The following is a 15,844-nucleotide window of genomic DNA, read 5'->3' as shown; positions in this document are numbered from 1 at the left end:
ATGAGAACATGTGGTATAAGGTTCTTCAATCTCTTTTATTAGACGACATTTAAAAATCGATTAGTTCTAATCTGACGTGTCTTTAGAATATGTCTATTTTCTAGTACGGCTATCTACTTTAGACTTGAGTGACTGGAATTGAAACGTCTAATGTTGTAAATTCACTATAGAAATTTTATTTTACTATTTAAATAGTACCGGCAATAAAAGGTCCTATGTAGTCATAGCGGCAAAGGTCCGCGAAAATTAATCAGGTGCATTCGCACAAGTCACTTCATATTTTACATATGTTCACCCTTTTCAAAAATACATTTCCATCCTGCAACACAACCATAGTGCAATCAATTAAATCATTACATTTAAACTCAACAAGATAGAACAAGTTGTTAGGAAGAAATATATACAAGAAATTGACTAACAAACATAAAAATTCTCGTACCACCCTCAATCCCTATAACTTGAGAATCCACTTGCCCTGGTTTGCATGAGACAGCATCGTCTTGCGTTTGTTTCATTTCCAACAAAAACATGGACGTTCGCGACATGGCATACCGTTACTTAACCCAACTAAACCACACTTCCGCCACTCAAACCATCGCACGTGCCGTTCATGCACACATCCTCATCTCCGGTTTCAAACCAAACACTTTCATCCTCAACCGTCTCATCAACTTCTACTGCAAATCCTCCAACATCACTTATGCTCGCAAACTGTTCGATAAAATTCCCAAACCAGATATAGTCGCAAGAACCACCCTTCTCTCTGCATATTCCTCCTCCGGTGATGTCAAACTCGCCCGACAACTCTTCAACGCCATCCCACTCACTATTCGCGATACCGTCAGTTACAATGCCATGATCACTGCCTACTCTCACGGTAATGATGGCCACGCTGCACTCAATCTCTTTGTTCAAATGAGAAGACAGGGCTTTTTACCCGATCCTTTTACGTTCTCCAGTGTGCTTTCTGCTCTCTCCATCATAGCAGACGAGGAGTGGCATTGTCAAATGTTGCATTGTGAGGTTATCAAATGGGGAACATTGTCTATACCTTCTGTATTGAATGCGCTTTTGAGTTGCTATGTTTGTTGTGCTTCTTCGCCTTTGGTCAAATCATCTCAGTTGATGGCTTCTGCTAGGAAGGTTTTTGATGAGGCTCCTAAGAATCAGGTGTATGAACCCTCATGGACTACCATGATTGCTGGTTATGTGAGGAATGATGATCTCGCTGCAGCGCGTGAGCTTCTTGATGGAATGACTTACCCTATTGATGTTGCTTGGAATGCCATGATTTCTGGTTATGTTCGGCGTGGTTTATACGAAGAGGCGTTTGACACGTTCAGGAGAATGCATTCGATGGGAATGCAGGAGGATGAGTATACTTACACCAGTTTGCTTAGTGCCTGTGCTTCTTGTAGTGCGAGGAGGGGGATGTTCAATTATGGAAGACAGGTGCATGGTTATATTCTCAGGACAGTGGTTGAGCCATCACAGCATTTTGTTTTGTCTGTTAGCAATGCTTTGATTACTTTCTACACTAAGTACGGTAGAATGATGGAGGCGAGGCGAGTCTTTGATAGAATGCCTGTGAGAGATATTGTTTCCTGGAATGCTGTTTTGTCGGGGTATGTTAATGCACGACGCATTGAGGAAGCTAATTCTATTTTCAGGGAGATGCCAGAGAGGAACGTGCTGACTTGGACAGTGATGATATCTGGTTTGGCGCAAAATGGTTTTGGAGAAGAAGGTTTGAAGCTGTTCAACCAGATGAAGTTAGAGGGACTAGAACCATGTGATTATGCTTACGCTGGGGCGATTACATCTTGTGCTGTTCTTGGTTCGTTGGACAATGGGCAACAAATTCATTCTCAAGTAATTCGATTGGGTCATGATTCAGGCCTCTCCGCCGGCAATGCGCTGATTACCATGTATGCGAGGTGTGGTGTTGTTGAATCTGCTGAATCCGTGTTTCTCACAATGCCTTATGTGGATTCAGTATCTTGGAATGCCATGATTGCAGCTCTTGCACAACATGGACATGGTGTCCAAGCCATTGAGCTTTTTGAACAGATGTTGAAGGAGGATATTTTACCTGATAGAATAACTTTCCTCACAATACTTACTGCTTGCAACCATGCAGGCTTGGTCAAAGAGGCACACCATTATTTTGATACAATGTGCACTCGTTACAGTATAACCCCAGGAGAGGATCATTATGCCCGTTTGATTGATTTGTTATGTCGTGCGGGTATGTTCTCAGAAGCAAAGAGTGTAATCAAAGCAATGCCTTTTGAGCCCGGTGCACCAATTTGGGAAGCTTTTCTTGCTGGTTGCCGGATTCACGGGAACATTGAATTGGGCATTCAAGCTGCTGACCGACTCCTTGAGCTTATTCCACAGCAAGATGGAACCTACATAATTCTTTCCAATATGTATGCTGCTTTAGGTCAGTGGGACGAAGTGGCCAGGGTGAGGTTACTGATGAGGGAACGGGGAGTGAAAAAGGAACCTGGTTGTAGTTGGGTTGAGGTTGAAAACATGGTCCATGTCTTTTTGGCTGATGATGCTAGGCACCCTGAGGTACAAGCGGTGTACACATATCTGGAGCAACTGGTACATGAAATGAGGAAATTGGGGTATATTCCTGATACAAAGTTTGTACTGCATGATATGGAATCTGAGCACAAAGAACATGCCTTGTCTACCCACAGTGAAAAGCTGGCTGTTGCATACGGAATTATGAAGCTTCCTTTAGGAGCTACAATTCGTGTTTTCAAAAATTTGAGAATATGTGGAGACTGTCACAATGCATTCAAATTTATTTCCAAAGTAGTGGCAAGAGAGATAGTTGTGAGAGATAGGAAGAGGTTTCATCATTTTAAAAATGGAGAATGTTCTTGCGGCAACTACTGGTAGGAAGAGGTTCTGCTATTTGATTGTCATCGAAGGTTAACGATTGTCAAAATTGATCAAGTGGATTTAGAATATATATGAATGGAGCCTGGAGCTTTCACAATCTGAAATTCAAAATTGAGACTGATATTGACCCCAAAATGTTCTCAAAAAGATGGTCATATGAATACTTATTTTACCCCCCTCTCTTTCTCTCTATATTTTTATTGTTTTTGCTTTTGCTAAACTGAATGACTCATCTTCTCAGTAACTACTGTTTACAGGACATGCCAAAGCCACATTGGAAAAGATGTCCATGATCCTCAGTTTGTTTTGGTGGTCTAGTGGGTGGGAATTTGTCTTCTCCTATTGCATCCGCTTGCACTGCTAGAGTTGATTATTGCTATTTCATGTCATAAAGAATGGAGGTGGTAAGAGAAATCAGTTTATTGTTCATGCTGTGGCTCTATAGCAAATTCCATGTCATATGTGCTATCATTTTTACTTCTGTTTCCCTTTATTTATTGAAACAATCAATGTTAATATTGTTATTAATTGTTAGCATTATACTGGGAGTGGAGATTGAGCTCTCAACCTCCATGTCACTCAAATTCTTAACTCGCTCATCACAACCACCAAACCAACATTATATCCCTTAGTTTTCCTTTATTTTTTCTGTTTCAGCTTTTGGTTCATGCGTTTGTACTTTGTATGCATTAGGTACAGTGATTAAACACAGCAGCACCTTCTGGTTGGTAGCTGTAGTGTTGCATGCCATCTCGATAACCATGACTTAGGCAGGGTGGAAGGAGCTATGAGGCGGTACTAATGCCGTAGCTTCTTTGATTTGAGAAAGAGAGAGATTACAGAATTTTGTGCCCCGTGATCGACTCTCTGTTCAGTGCTCGTCAATGTTAAGGTAAGACCAAAGAACAGCCTAAAGCACAAAACTCTGTATCAGTAAAGTCTGAGAAGTTTTAGATATGCTCTCTATAAACATGACTCTGGCAATTGACTTATTTGTATTTATTTTCTGACATAAGTGTTTGTGACACTATTTGAGAGAGTTTACAAAATCAGCTTAAGATACCTCCATAAGTTGTTTTCAACTTATTTTCATAAACTCTTCAAAATAGTTTATGAAAACAAGTTATAACTTCTATTAACACGGTTTGACTTTATTTTATCTTTTTATATAAAAATAGTCCGTGCATAAAAAATGATGTGATAAACACGTATATATGTGAAAGTGAGATCAATAATTCCACATTATATCCTGAAGTTTATGTGAATTGAAACTTTATTTCACAAAAAATCTAAAGGGAAATTTGTTGCTGCCTGCTGATTTTACAAAGAAGCTTACTTTAGAGGAGCTTTTTCAATCCAACATATGGACTCTAGTATGTAGTGGATTCTAACTGAACTAACTGACAGTGCGCGACAAACAGGAAAATAAGCATTCTTATGGAGTACTTTTATTGTTATTGTCTTCCCAAAGTTGAAGGCCAGTCAATCAAAAATAGCAGTGAGAATCATCCTGATTGCACACATATTACTTCTTTTCAGAAGTGCTAGACAATGGTGCTAAAGTAGCGGTCTTTACTGTGTCTCCTTCTGGGTTCTGCTGTTTTTTGGGTTGACTCAAGGATCTGATATAAATTTATTAAATTTTCATATTTATACTATCATACATAAAGTGAAAATCACAGATATATCTATCTATATAACGCTTGATATCGAGGAATGGACTTTTAAGTGTGTCTCCTCGCCAGTATTAAAGCAACCCAGAAATATGTATTCTGTAAATAAACAATTTTGTGCTTTCCTTTGTCTCATGTTAAATGATTTCCTCTTCAGCAACTTCCTTTTCCATAGTCTATGATCAAATAGAAAGAAAAATAAATAATCCACATAATCTTTAATTGAGGTATCAACAATTGGCTTAAAGCATACTAGTTTTTTCAAATCGACAGCAAAGAAATAAATTTACCGAGGAATTTGATACAGTGCTACTTTTGTGTCAATAGGCCACAGAAGCAAGCATCGTACTCACTTGATAATGATAGTATCAAATAAAGCATCTTTTTTGCTCAAACCAACACTTATTGAAAATGCCTCTTCGCTTTTTTGAATCACTGAGCACTTCGGACTGGAAGAGATCAGATGCTGACACTAATTTTCTGTTAAAGATTGGACCACTCCAATGAACTTTCAGTTCTTGAGAGTAGATAGATCAATATTTTGATATTTAAAATTACAAAAGTTAAGTAGTTTTTTGGGGTCGGTCTGGTTTGATTGTGAGAAAATTTGATGTCTAAATCAATCAAAAATATATGGACCGGTTTGGATTTAAATTTGCATTTTTTTTTATAAAATTCAAATCGAATCAGACCGAAAAATAATAGGTTGGATTATCGGAATATATTAAAAATAAATATGCAAAAATATTTAATTTATATTAATTAATTTTTTATAATAATTTATTTTTTTTTAATTTTTTGTTTGTTAATGTAGCTAGTTGTAAATGTCACATGTGGAGTTTAATTTGTTTTCAAACTTAAATATCTTATATTATGATATAAATTATATAAATTAATATGGTTGGTTCAGATTAAAAATAGGATTTTAAAAATCTGTTGTTCAAATCAATTAATAGAGGATTTAATCACATCCCACGGAGTGGTTGCTATTACTTTATGTCTTTTTTTTATTGTATTTATTGGATTTCTTTTGAAAAAATATGGGAAATTTCCAATAAAAGATCACTGATTTCCAGAAAAAAAAAATGTGAAGAAATATCGGATTTTTCAAAAATCTGATAGTTTATATTCGATTGGAAAAAAAATTTACACGAAAATTTTGAATTTTTTGATAAACTACCGCACTTCTTAAAATTTTCGATAAACTACGACACTTTTTAAAATTTCTGGTAAAGTACACTATTTTTCGAAATTTGTGATAAAAAATTTATACCGAAATTTTGGTATGTTAACGAAAATTTTAATAAACTATCGAAAATTTGGTATGTTAGCGAAAATTTTAAATGAATTATCGAAAATTTCGTTCGCACTTTTGATTCAAATTTGTCCATGAATTAATTTGTTCATAGACAATTTAAAAATTGTGAAAATATGTAAGTGTCAGATTAAATCGTCCAATTAATATAGGATTTCATTAGTTTGGTTTGATTTTTGTCCAGTCTTAAAAAAAAATGGTTTGGATTTGTGCAAACTAACGAACATCCCTACTTAAAAATGGGTAAAATAGCAATATAATCCTTAATTTCAAAATATCTTGATGATGAGTACTTTTGTTAATCTTAAAAAAAAGGCTCTACATTTATAGAAATCAGTGTTACTAAAAGGCTTTTGTTAATTGTAGAATGAATCAAAGTTGGTTAGCATTAAAAAATTTGTTAATCAATCAAAATCAATAAAGAATTGGAAAGTATATACATATGGGCATTGTTTCACTCTCCTTCTCGAATTGGTGCGAGACAGAAAACAGAAAACAGGCCAAAACATTTTTCAAGAGAACGTGAGAGGAAAGCAAAGCCTCAAGAAGTCACATGCTAGTAATGCAAAACGATTCCTTTTTGAGGTTATTGTCATAAAGTAGACCCCAATAGATTGTGCCTACTTTTCCTTCTCCCCTCAATATTTAGAGTCTTGACTTGTGAAGTTATGTATCTGTCATTGTCCATACTAAACACAAAAACCAAAACAACTGAGTGCATGTCTTGATTTTCCATTTTACATAAGTTTGACGAAATTACAGTGTACAACTATGAAGTACAGACACACCAACACTCGTTAAAATTTGAACAGACGAACTAATCACATGTGTCAATATTGTGCCGGACCCTAACTCGTGTAAGACATCAAATATACTATGTCATCGTAAACTCGTCAAAGTCATCGTAGTTTCAAACATGCGCTGAGTTGGAGGGGGTAAAAGGAAAAGGGAAAGAGTGAAAGAAGTGCAACTTGCCACTTTTTACAAAGTTAAAGTTATCAAATAAAATGGAGAGTCAATAGTATATATGGAGATGAAGAAAAAGAGAATCATTCACATGGCTAAAGGTTAAGACACAAAATTTTCATCCAAAACATTCATTCTTCTGGGTATATCCCTTTTCCCTTGTAATTACACCGTTTTTTTCACAACAAAATCTTCTTACCTAACTACAAGAATTAGTCTTGTCCCCACATTCAACAGTCCTAGATGCTTTCTCTATCTCTCAAGTCTATTTACCACAAATCTCTTTCATCCAAAAGATATATATCAATCACCTCAAGAACAATTTTGCCTCCACAGTAAACCATCTTCTTCTACAGTCAATAATCTGTACAAACAAAATAACATTGCAAAATGTAGCATAAGCATGACTTTAATCAAACTAGAATAAAAATCTGAGTAAAAAAATTTGACTCCATAATATATAACCATGGCCAAAACAACACCTACCATCACGTTTCTTGACCAAATTCCTAGCAAATAGCAAGCATATAACCAAAAACGCCACACCAGCTATACCTCCTAATATTATAGCCACTGTCTTCCCTGTATTTTGTCCTGTCATTGCATCATTTAGCCACAAATCATTCAATAATTCAAGTTTCATACCAATGCTTTAAAGTTTTAATACATGAACAATTATGGAATTCTATAACCATTACAAAACAGTATAGCATATGCATTCCAGAATGAATGCATATCCGGTGTGGAGGCATCTACACGACACTGACACATGTGATTCGAATCAATCATTCATCTTTTGCAAATTGATAAGGTGCCATATTTTATTGTCTGTGTCATGTCACATGTCTGGTCTATTCCTCACATATGTCAAATGAAGAAACACAGAAACAGATTCAACATAACAACAAAAGAAAAATGAAAACTTTCTATTGACCCAGAATTCAAATCAATCTTATCTACTAATTCTGAGTGGTTGGAGATTATTCTTACCAGTAAAAGATGAAGAGCTAGAAGAAGAAGAAGATGAACCACCATATGAAGAGTGTTGCCTTGGAACCCCATTGGGATAATAGCTAAAACTGATAAAGCACTTATGCAAATAAACTTGTCCAGAAATAGAGCTTCCACATTCAACTTGAGCTCTTTGAACAGCAGATTTAACACACTCACCACAATCAGAATCACCAACATCACCTTCACACTGTCCCATAACATACATAGATTGGTAGCTAGTAGCATAAAAACCATGACCACTAATAACCCCATTTTCCATCACAGAAAAAGCAGTGTCTCTTCTCTCTTCAAACCCTCTTCCAGCAGCATTTGTTGTTCCGCAAGTTTTGTAAAGAATATCCATCCCTGAGATTTGAGGAAAACCAGCAACCTCGTACAGCATGTAACAACCTAGAAGCTGAACTCTAGCAGCAATGGTTTTGCCACAGAGTTTGTCTGAAAGAACCGGGAGCTTGCTAACACAGTTGTAGCAATCGGAGTTTGTGAGATCTCCTCTACATTGGAAGATACCTGTTATGCTGTTTTGGCCATTACCAGTTGTTGTTTTGAAGAACTTTGTTTTTGTGGACTGTGAAACGAGGGAACCAAAGAGTGCTGAAAGAGATTGTGAGTATGCACCATTTGGATCTGTGAAAGTGTTTTTTGAGCAACCCTTGTAGACTAAAGTTGTGTAATCAGAAGAGGATGATGATTCAGAGAAATGAGGTGTGAAGAGGAGGAAGGAGAAGAAGAACAGAAGAAGGAAAAGGGACAATTTTGGAAAACCCATTTTTTTTTTGGTTTTGAGAATGGAGAGAGAGTGAGAGAGAGAGAGAATCAAATCATGGTTGGAAAAAAAGGTTTTTGAAGGTTGGAACTTTTGTGTGTGTTACTGTGAGATTCAGAGAGGGGGGACAGGTTAAGGAAAAGAATCAATGGTTTTGTTTGGGTTCATAGTTGGATTTTTGTTTGTGAGTAGAGAAAAGGATTTGGGACTCTATGTGGTTTTAGAGTGCCTTGGGATTCATTTACTTTAGATGAAATGCAAAGAAAGCTTAATGTGAATGTGATGATGCCTCTATACTATAGTCTATAGACTTGCACCATTATTAATACTATCTTAAACATTTATTATTCTCATTTCTTATAAAACTCACTTCCACTTCTAGTCATACTGATTTTTTTTTCTTCAAAATTTTATCATTTGTTTCACAATAAATGTTACTTTTAAAAATTATTTATGTATGATTGTTAAACACTTTGAAAAAAAATTAAAAAATACAAAGTCTTACATTTCTTCATTTTGCTTCCAACCTCTTCCTCATAGAATAAAAGATTAGCTTCATTATAAAGAGCATTCTAACAAGTCTCCTAACCTATATGGTCTTGAACTTGTTTTTTATCAAAACTTTTGGAATTCTTGTTGTAGTGTTAATTTGTTGATTGCATATAAGTTATTATTGTTAGACAATGGTATGACCCCGCCAAAACCAAATGACACAAACATATTTGTTATATTCAAACATAAATCGATATCTTCTCTTTCATATTATATTAATATCTCATATTTCATAGTATATTGATACCTTTGTCACACAAGATCTGATCTAGCATACATTATACATTATAGATATGGTGAATAAATTTATGCAAAGGCCAAATGTATCACACGTTGCAGCCAGGAAGAGGATACTAAGATACCTCAGAGGAACACTAGATTATGGCATTTTGTTTCTTGCAGTAGATGAAGGAAAAGAATGCAAACTTGTGGGATATAATGACTTTATTTGCTGTGGTGATGTTGAGGATAGAAAATCTACCTGTTGCATCAATTACTTGGAGTTCAAGATAGGAACATGTTATAACATTATAATCATGTGGGACTGAATACATAATTGTCTCTCTATGTGCATGTCAAACAACATGGATGGTGAATTTGATCGAATAAATTACAGGGAAGAATCATGGAGCAATGACCATGAAGATCAACAACATGTATGTTATCAACCTGACAAAGAATTCGATAGCACATGGAAGAAGTAAGCAAATCAAAATGAGATTCCATTATCTAAGGGAACAAGTATTAAATGGAAGGTTAAGCTTGGAACGCTGCAGATCATAGAATCAGATTGCAGACATAATAATGAAGGATGTGGATGTCAAATTGTTTAAGAGAATGAGAACAATGATGAATGTAGATAGATTAGACGTAGTGAATTAGGTGATGTGTTAAATATATAATTCTTTGTGTTAAGTAAGATTATATTCGATAGTTTCGAAGTCCGTATGAAGTTGTTGAAGAAGTGTATTTCAACAGAGTCTAAGAAAACATATACTCAACATAGTCGAATCGTCTAGAATTTGACAGAATTAAACTTAGTACTTTCATGTTACAATTGAGTTAGTTATTCTGACATTACTTGGAGTGCAAGTAATCTCATTATAAATAGAAGGAGTCTTGAAGTTTAACTTGGTGCACATATTATATCTGTCAAGTTGATGTTCTCAATATGTGTTCGATGATGAGGAATATATGCAATAAATGGTTTAGAGAGTCTATATTTTGTGAAAAGGAATGTTGACCCAGAGATGTTAAAAGATGTATCTATATAATTAGTGTTGACAAATGAAAAAACATTCTCGTAGAAAGTAGTATTTTAAAAAATAAAATAAAAAACAAATAATAATATTTGTTGGGGTTGGTTGAAAATATACATGTCGAAGAAGTTACACATTGCTTAATTTTATGAATGAAGACAAATTCCAAATATATATATATATATATATATATATATATATATATATATATATATATATATATATATATATATATATGATACAAGTTTTTTGAAGTCCCACATCGCTCAGTTTTATGAAGGAAGAAGGAGTCCAAAGCTATATATATGATTCAAGTTCTTCATTCCAAGATGCATCAATCGAAAACAATTTAAGTTTGTATTTGACTTTCTTTATTCTTTTATACTCTTGTATTAGAATTTTATGAGGTGTAGTTAAATATTTATTTTGGAGGGTATGGATGTATTGGGGGCTTGGGTTAGTTGAAGGTATATTATGTGTTGTAACAATTTTTATATAGTGTTATTCTCTGATTGTCTATTGATAACAACCGTGGTTTTTTCTCCGATTTTGGAGTTTCGATGTTATGTTCTTGTGTTCCTCTTTTTTCTTCATGCTTTGTTTGTTTTTCCCCAACAACTAGTATTAGAGATTTTGGTTTGACTCGAGGATAAGTATTCTTAGAATGTTATGTGGTTGCAATTTTGTTTGATCTTCCACATCAGAAACGAATGATAGTGTTGTGAAAGAGTTGTTGAGTTGCAGTCACAAATTCCATTGTGCAGTTTGGGTTAGAGAAAATTAATGTAAGAATTTTTTTGACTTGTGGAAAGTTCAAGTCAAAGATGTGTTGATACAATCAAGATTACACAAGGTTAAAGATTATGTCGATTGTTGAAGATTTTTTGACCAACATGGAAGTTGCACCATAATATTTCAACTTGATTTTTGACATGTGAAAATTCTTGAAGTGATTTAGCTTCAACTGAAATATACTCTTAAAGTGAAGTATAATATTTTTTTAAAACTATGATTGTCGGTGAAGACAATGTGAAAATTCTTGGAGTGACGTAGCTTTAAGTGACTATACCTTTTATGGTGGAGTATGATTGTCGATGAAGAAAATTAAAATTGATGTATTATTTTCAATTAAGGTGGAGATTGTTGAGATTGATTGAAAATATACACGTTGATACTCTTTATTGTGGAGTATGATTTTCGGTAAAGACAATGAAAGCTTATGTATCATTTCAATCAATGAGGAAATTGTTAGGGTTGGTTAAAAATATACACGTTGAAGAAGTTCTACATCGTTTAGTTTTGTGAACGAAGAGAGAGTCCAAGGCTATATATAGGATACGAGTTCTTTGAAGTCTCACATCGCTTAGTTTTATGAAGGAAGAGGGAGTACAAGACTATATATAGGATTCAAGTTCTTCATTCCAAGATGCACCAGTCAAAAACACTTTAAACTTTTATTTGACTTTTTTTGTTCTCTTATACTCTTGTATTAGAGTGTTGTGAGATGTGGTTAAATATTTGTTTTGGAGAGTGTGAGTGTAGTGGGGTTTGAGTTAGTTGAGAGTATATTATGTGTTATAACAATTTTCATATAGTATACTAGGGGTCCAGTTTTGGAATTTCCATGTTATATTCTTGTGTTGTGATTGTGTTCTTTTATTTTCTTTATGCTTTGTTTGTTTGTTTTTTCAACAATATCATATAACAAACGCCTCTTTGCTCCATCAATGAGAATAATCAAAATAAATTTATTATAGTTATCCACAAGAATAAGAATATATATATTTATGACCATAGATAGATAGAGTAGTATATGAATTCTATATATCAACATGAAACAAAAATGAGTAATTTTATTAAGGGTTAATTAAGTTTATGATCCCTCTAAATCTGGTTAATTTCACTTTTAGTCCCTCTAAAAATTTTCTTCAAAGAATGATCCTCCTAATATTTTCCATCCACACTTTAGGTTCTTCCTGCTAACAACCGTTAACAAAAGTTGATGTGGCAATGCCACATGAAAGTTTTTTTGGTGACTGAGCATACACATGTCAATGCCAGCGTGACAAGATGCTGATGTGGCATATCACATGACTAAAGTCAATATTGTTCATGAACCCAGAAAAATTTGTAGCTAATCTGTAGCAACTTTGATTTAATCTTCGAACGACTTCCTTAGGTTGCAGTAACTAAACATTGCTTTATTTATCTTTCTTTTATGACAAAACATCATTTGTCAAGAATCGGTCTATGAGATTAATTGTAAGAAACAATGTCTCTTGCATGAGGTCAAATTTGTCATGCACCTGATAAATCAAACAATCATATCAATATTTAAGTCAGATATATCAAATGAAACCAAAATCAATATTTTGAAAGTAGGAACACTCTCAGTACCTCAATAAGACGATCAACTAGTATAACCCTCATTCTCTCATTAAGGTCAACTTGATCTTCCATATAGTTTGGTGAAACACAATCAATGCAATGCCGAAAGAAAATGTCGATCAGTTTGCAATCAATTATGGTATGATCAGGAAAGAAGTTTGATATCAGTATGTATTTTTTAATACAATGAATCCTTTCCACTTATGCCCCATGTTACTATACATTTTCACAAATCATAGATTGAATCAAATCACGGTTGGAATTTGCGTAAGTAGAATAAGTGCATCACAAAGACAATCGTGGTTTTTCATTTAATCACTATAAAGTCACAATCTTTTGAAACTGTAAATATATTGGACAAGGTCGAATTTAGGCATGTGCAACCTAGCCCCTTGCACAAGGTCTCCAAAAAATTGGGTCCTAAATTTTTTTTTACTCTATAAATATTAAATAATTATATGTATATAATTTGTTGCATTTAAAATCAATTGGTCATTTAATAGCGCAACAGTTTAACTTTAATTTTTGGAATAAGAGGTTGAGGGTTTGATCCCTATTGAACCAATTTTTAGCTTTTATAATTAACATGTATTATTTTAAAAAATAAGGGACAAATTGATGCACGACAAACTTGAACCCACAATATGCATAGTAATATCATTTCTATATCACCAGACCATCCATGAACAATACATAAATCACAAGAAATATATATATATATATATATATATATATATATATATATATATATATATATATATATATATATATATATATATATATATATATTATATTAAGTGAAAACTACAACCCATCAACCTATTAAGCATTACATTTTTTTTAAATAAGCTTTGAAATATCATTAAATAGGTATTGATCCACTACTAATATATTATTAAAAATATATAAATAATTTATTTTTTCTATAATTTTAATAAACATGACTTTTTTCTATATTTTTATTATGGACAACTTTAAAAATTAGAACATGGCTTCTAAATTTTTCGAGACAGCCCTGATATTGGATAATGAGATGGTGCGCTAGGAACTTAAGGAGTATATCAGTTTGATAATGTTGTTTGTTGAGAATGTATCAAGTTTGAGTAGTGTGTGTAATAGTCACATATTGGTTCGAAATATGGAGACTTGAATATTTATAAGTTAGAGAATTCACCCATCTATTACCTTAAGGTTTTGGATAAATATATGGTGTGTCTCTCACAAAGGTGTTGCTCAAAAAGAAGAAGTCTCATAATGTTCAATGCTTCCTAGTGAGAAAAAAACCCAACAAATGGTATCATGAGCCTTTGGTTCGAGAAAGGGCTGACTTACTTATATTGAAAGTCAACGGCGTCAGTGTGGTGAATAAGAAATGTTCCATTGAAGAGTGTCAACGACGCCAGTGTGGTGAATAAGAAATGTTATGTGTGGTATAAGAAGAAGAGCTTTCACTTGAGGGGGAGTGTTGGGAATATATCAAGTGTGAGTAGTGTGGGTAATAATCCCACATTTGTTGGAAATGTGGAGACTTGAACATTTATAAGTTAGAGAATCCACTCACTTATCACCTTAAGGTTTTAGGTGAATATATGGTGTGTCTCTCACAAAGGTGTTGCTCCAAAAAAACAGTCCAATAATGTTCAATGCTCCCTTGTGAAAAACTCCCCCAACATTATTAATATGTGTAACTATTGACTGCATAAGAATGACTTATAAAGTTTATCTTTTTTAGCATAAGTTGTAAGATCATCAAACTTTATAATTACAACTGCCACTTGATTTCTTAAAAATTATTGTCTTAATCTCCCATTATTTTTTACTACAGAGGCATATAAGAATGGAGAATTACAGGAACTGGTGGAGAAGACAATGTCTCATTGAATGGATAATTATAACGCTAGTTATTGCTGCAAACTTTGCCAAATCATGGAACAGTCTGGTGGAGAAGGCAATGTCTCATAACGATTCTACTTTCATTATAATATTACACGGCTACATCCATGCTAGTAAAACTCATGGAGCAGTCTGATGATTGTGCGTCGATAATGACAGTCTTTGATGCAGAGGTACATATGCTAAGTTCCATTGCTTTTTATTTGAGAAGAGTGATTAGATGATGAAGATTGGAGCAAAGACTGTGCAGCTAAGAATCTCTCACTTAACATAGCATTATATTCGTACAAATTTTTGAGATTCTTCCGAACATCAGACATATCTATTTATGAACTTTAAAACATAAAGGAAAAAAAGAAGCATAATGCAAAAAAATGTAGTTCTTGAATTTGCTACAAATTAGCTACGACTTTAGCTACAGATTAGTTACGAATATTTATAAATTCAAGTATAATATTTACTTTAGTCCCGTGGTATGCCACGTCAGCATCTTTGTCATGTTGGCACTGCCACATGCAAGTCCAATCATTAAAAAAAGTCCATGTGACAACGTCACGTCAACTTTAGCTAATGGACGTTGACATGAGAGACAAAAAATATAGACGGAAAATATTATGAGGACTGTTTTGAAGAAATTTTTTTAAGAAACTAAAAGTGAAATTAATCATATTTAGAGGGATCCGAATTTATTTTACCCTTATATTAAAATAGAAAAGTGTCTTTTTATTTAAGAAAGTGACATAGTATATTAGAAGGGGATTGGCATGTTCTTTGTAAGATATAAAAAGGAATTGTAAAAAAAATATTTATATGAATATAATCTAAAAAACTTACTAATAATAAATGCCATAAAAGTTTAGAAATATTAGAAACACTAAACCATTACAAGAATGGTAATAGAAATTTTTAGGTTCAATAAAAGAAGTCAAGTTGAGTATTATAAATATAGTAGAGGGAGGAGTATTTTATTATTTGAAGAGAATGAGAACAAATGTGATTGAATTAATTAAGTGTTGAAAGTAGAAAGGTTAAAATATTCACCATCTAGAAAGAAGAAATTGGTTTTGGAGTGCATGAATGTAAAGGAATCTAGTTTTTG

General features: G+C 33.6%; 2 protein-coding genes and 1 long non-coding RNA gene across 5 annotated transcripts; 1 reads left to right on the top strand and 2 right to left on the bottom strand.

Annotated features, from left to right (window-relative positions):
* The first annotated feature begins 235 nt into the window (after positions 1-235).
* On the top strand, positions 236-4,478 carry LOC127092962 (pentatricopeptide repeat-containing protein At1g25360). Of its 3 annotated transcripts, none has more exons than XM_051031858.1 (4): positions 236-3,070; positions 3,177-3,323; positions 3,613-3,811; positions 4,341-4,478. In XM_051031858.1, exon 1 carries the CDS (start codon positions 529-531, stop codon positions 2,914-2,916), a length of 2,388 nt encoding a protein of 795 aa, XP_050887815.1. In that variant the 5' UTR covers positions 236-528; the 3' UTR covers positions 2,917-3,070; positions 3,177-3,323; positions 3,613-3,811; positions 4,341-4,478. The 3 variants fall into 3 exon arrangements, with proteins under 3 accessions (XP_050887815.1, XP_050887814.1, XP_050887813.1); XM_051031857.1 differs by having other exon boundaries at positions 4,327-4,472; XM_051031856.1 differs by lacking the exon at positions 4,341-4,478 and having other exon boundaries at positions 3,613-3,981.
* LOC127092963 (uncharacterized) lies at positions 4,064-5,175 on the bottom strand. The gene is made up of 2 exons (XR_007792356.1): positions 4,883-5,175; positions 4,064-4,768 (listed from the first exon to the last, which is right to left on the bottom strand). It is a non-coding gene; the product is annotated as an uncharacterized LOC127092963 (long non-coding RNA).
* Positions 5,176-6,902: 1,727 nt separating this feature from the next.
* LOC127092961 (plasmodesmata-located protein 3) lies at positions 6,903-8,945 on the bottom strand. Its single transcript, XM_051031855.1, has 3 exons — positions 7,864-8,945; positions 7,360-7,467; positions 6,903-7,237 (listed from the first exon to the last, which is right to left on the bottom strand). The coding sequence occupies exons 1-3, from the start codon at positions 8,654-8,656 to the stop codon at positions 7,230-7,232; spliced, it is 909 nt and encodes a 302-aa protein (XP_050887812.1). The 5' UTR covers positions 8,657-8,945; the 3' UTR covers positions 6,903-7,229.
* Positions 8,946-15,844: the final 6,899 nt, after the last annotated feature.

The sequence above is a fragment of the Lathyrus oleraceus genome, chromosome 6, assembly GCF_024323335.1.
Source record: "Lathyrus oleraceus cultivar Zhongwan6 chromosome 6, CAAS_Psat_ZW6_1.0, whole genome shotgun sequence".
In the NCBI taxonomy this organism is placed as follows: Eukaryota; Viridiplantae; Streptophyta; class Magnoliopsida; order Fabales; family Fabaceae; genus Lathyrus; species Lathyrus oleraceus.
This window is presented reverse-complemented; position numbering and strand designations above follow the sequence as displayed.

Excerpts from the sequence above, each read along its gene's own strand:
- LOC127092962 (XM_051031858.1), top strand. The coding sequence starts at position 529 with ATGGACGTTCGCGACATGGCATACCGTTACTTAACCCAACTAAACCAC.
- LOC127092961 (XM_051031855.1), bottom strand. The coding sequence starts at position 8,656 with ATGGGTTTTCCAAAATTGTCCCTTTTCCTTCTTCTGTTCTTCTTCTCC. Across the intron at positions 7,468-7,863 it reads TAGCTCTTCATCTTTTACTG|GACAAAATACAGGGAAGACA; the intron begins GTAAGAATAATC and ends ATGCAATGACAG.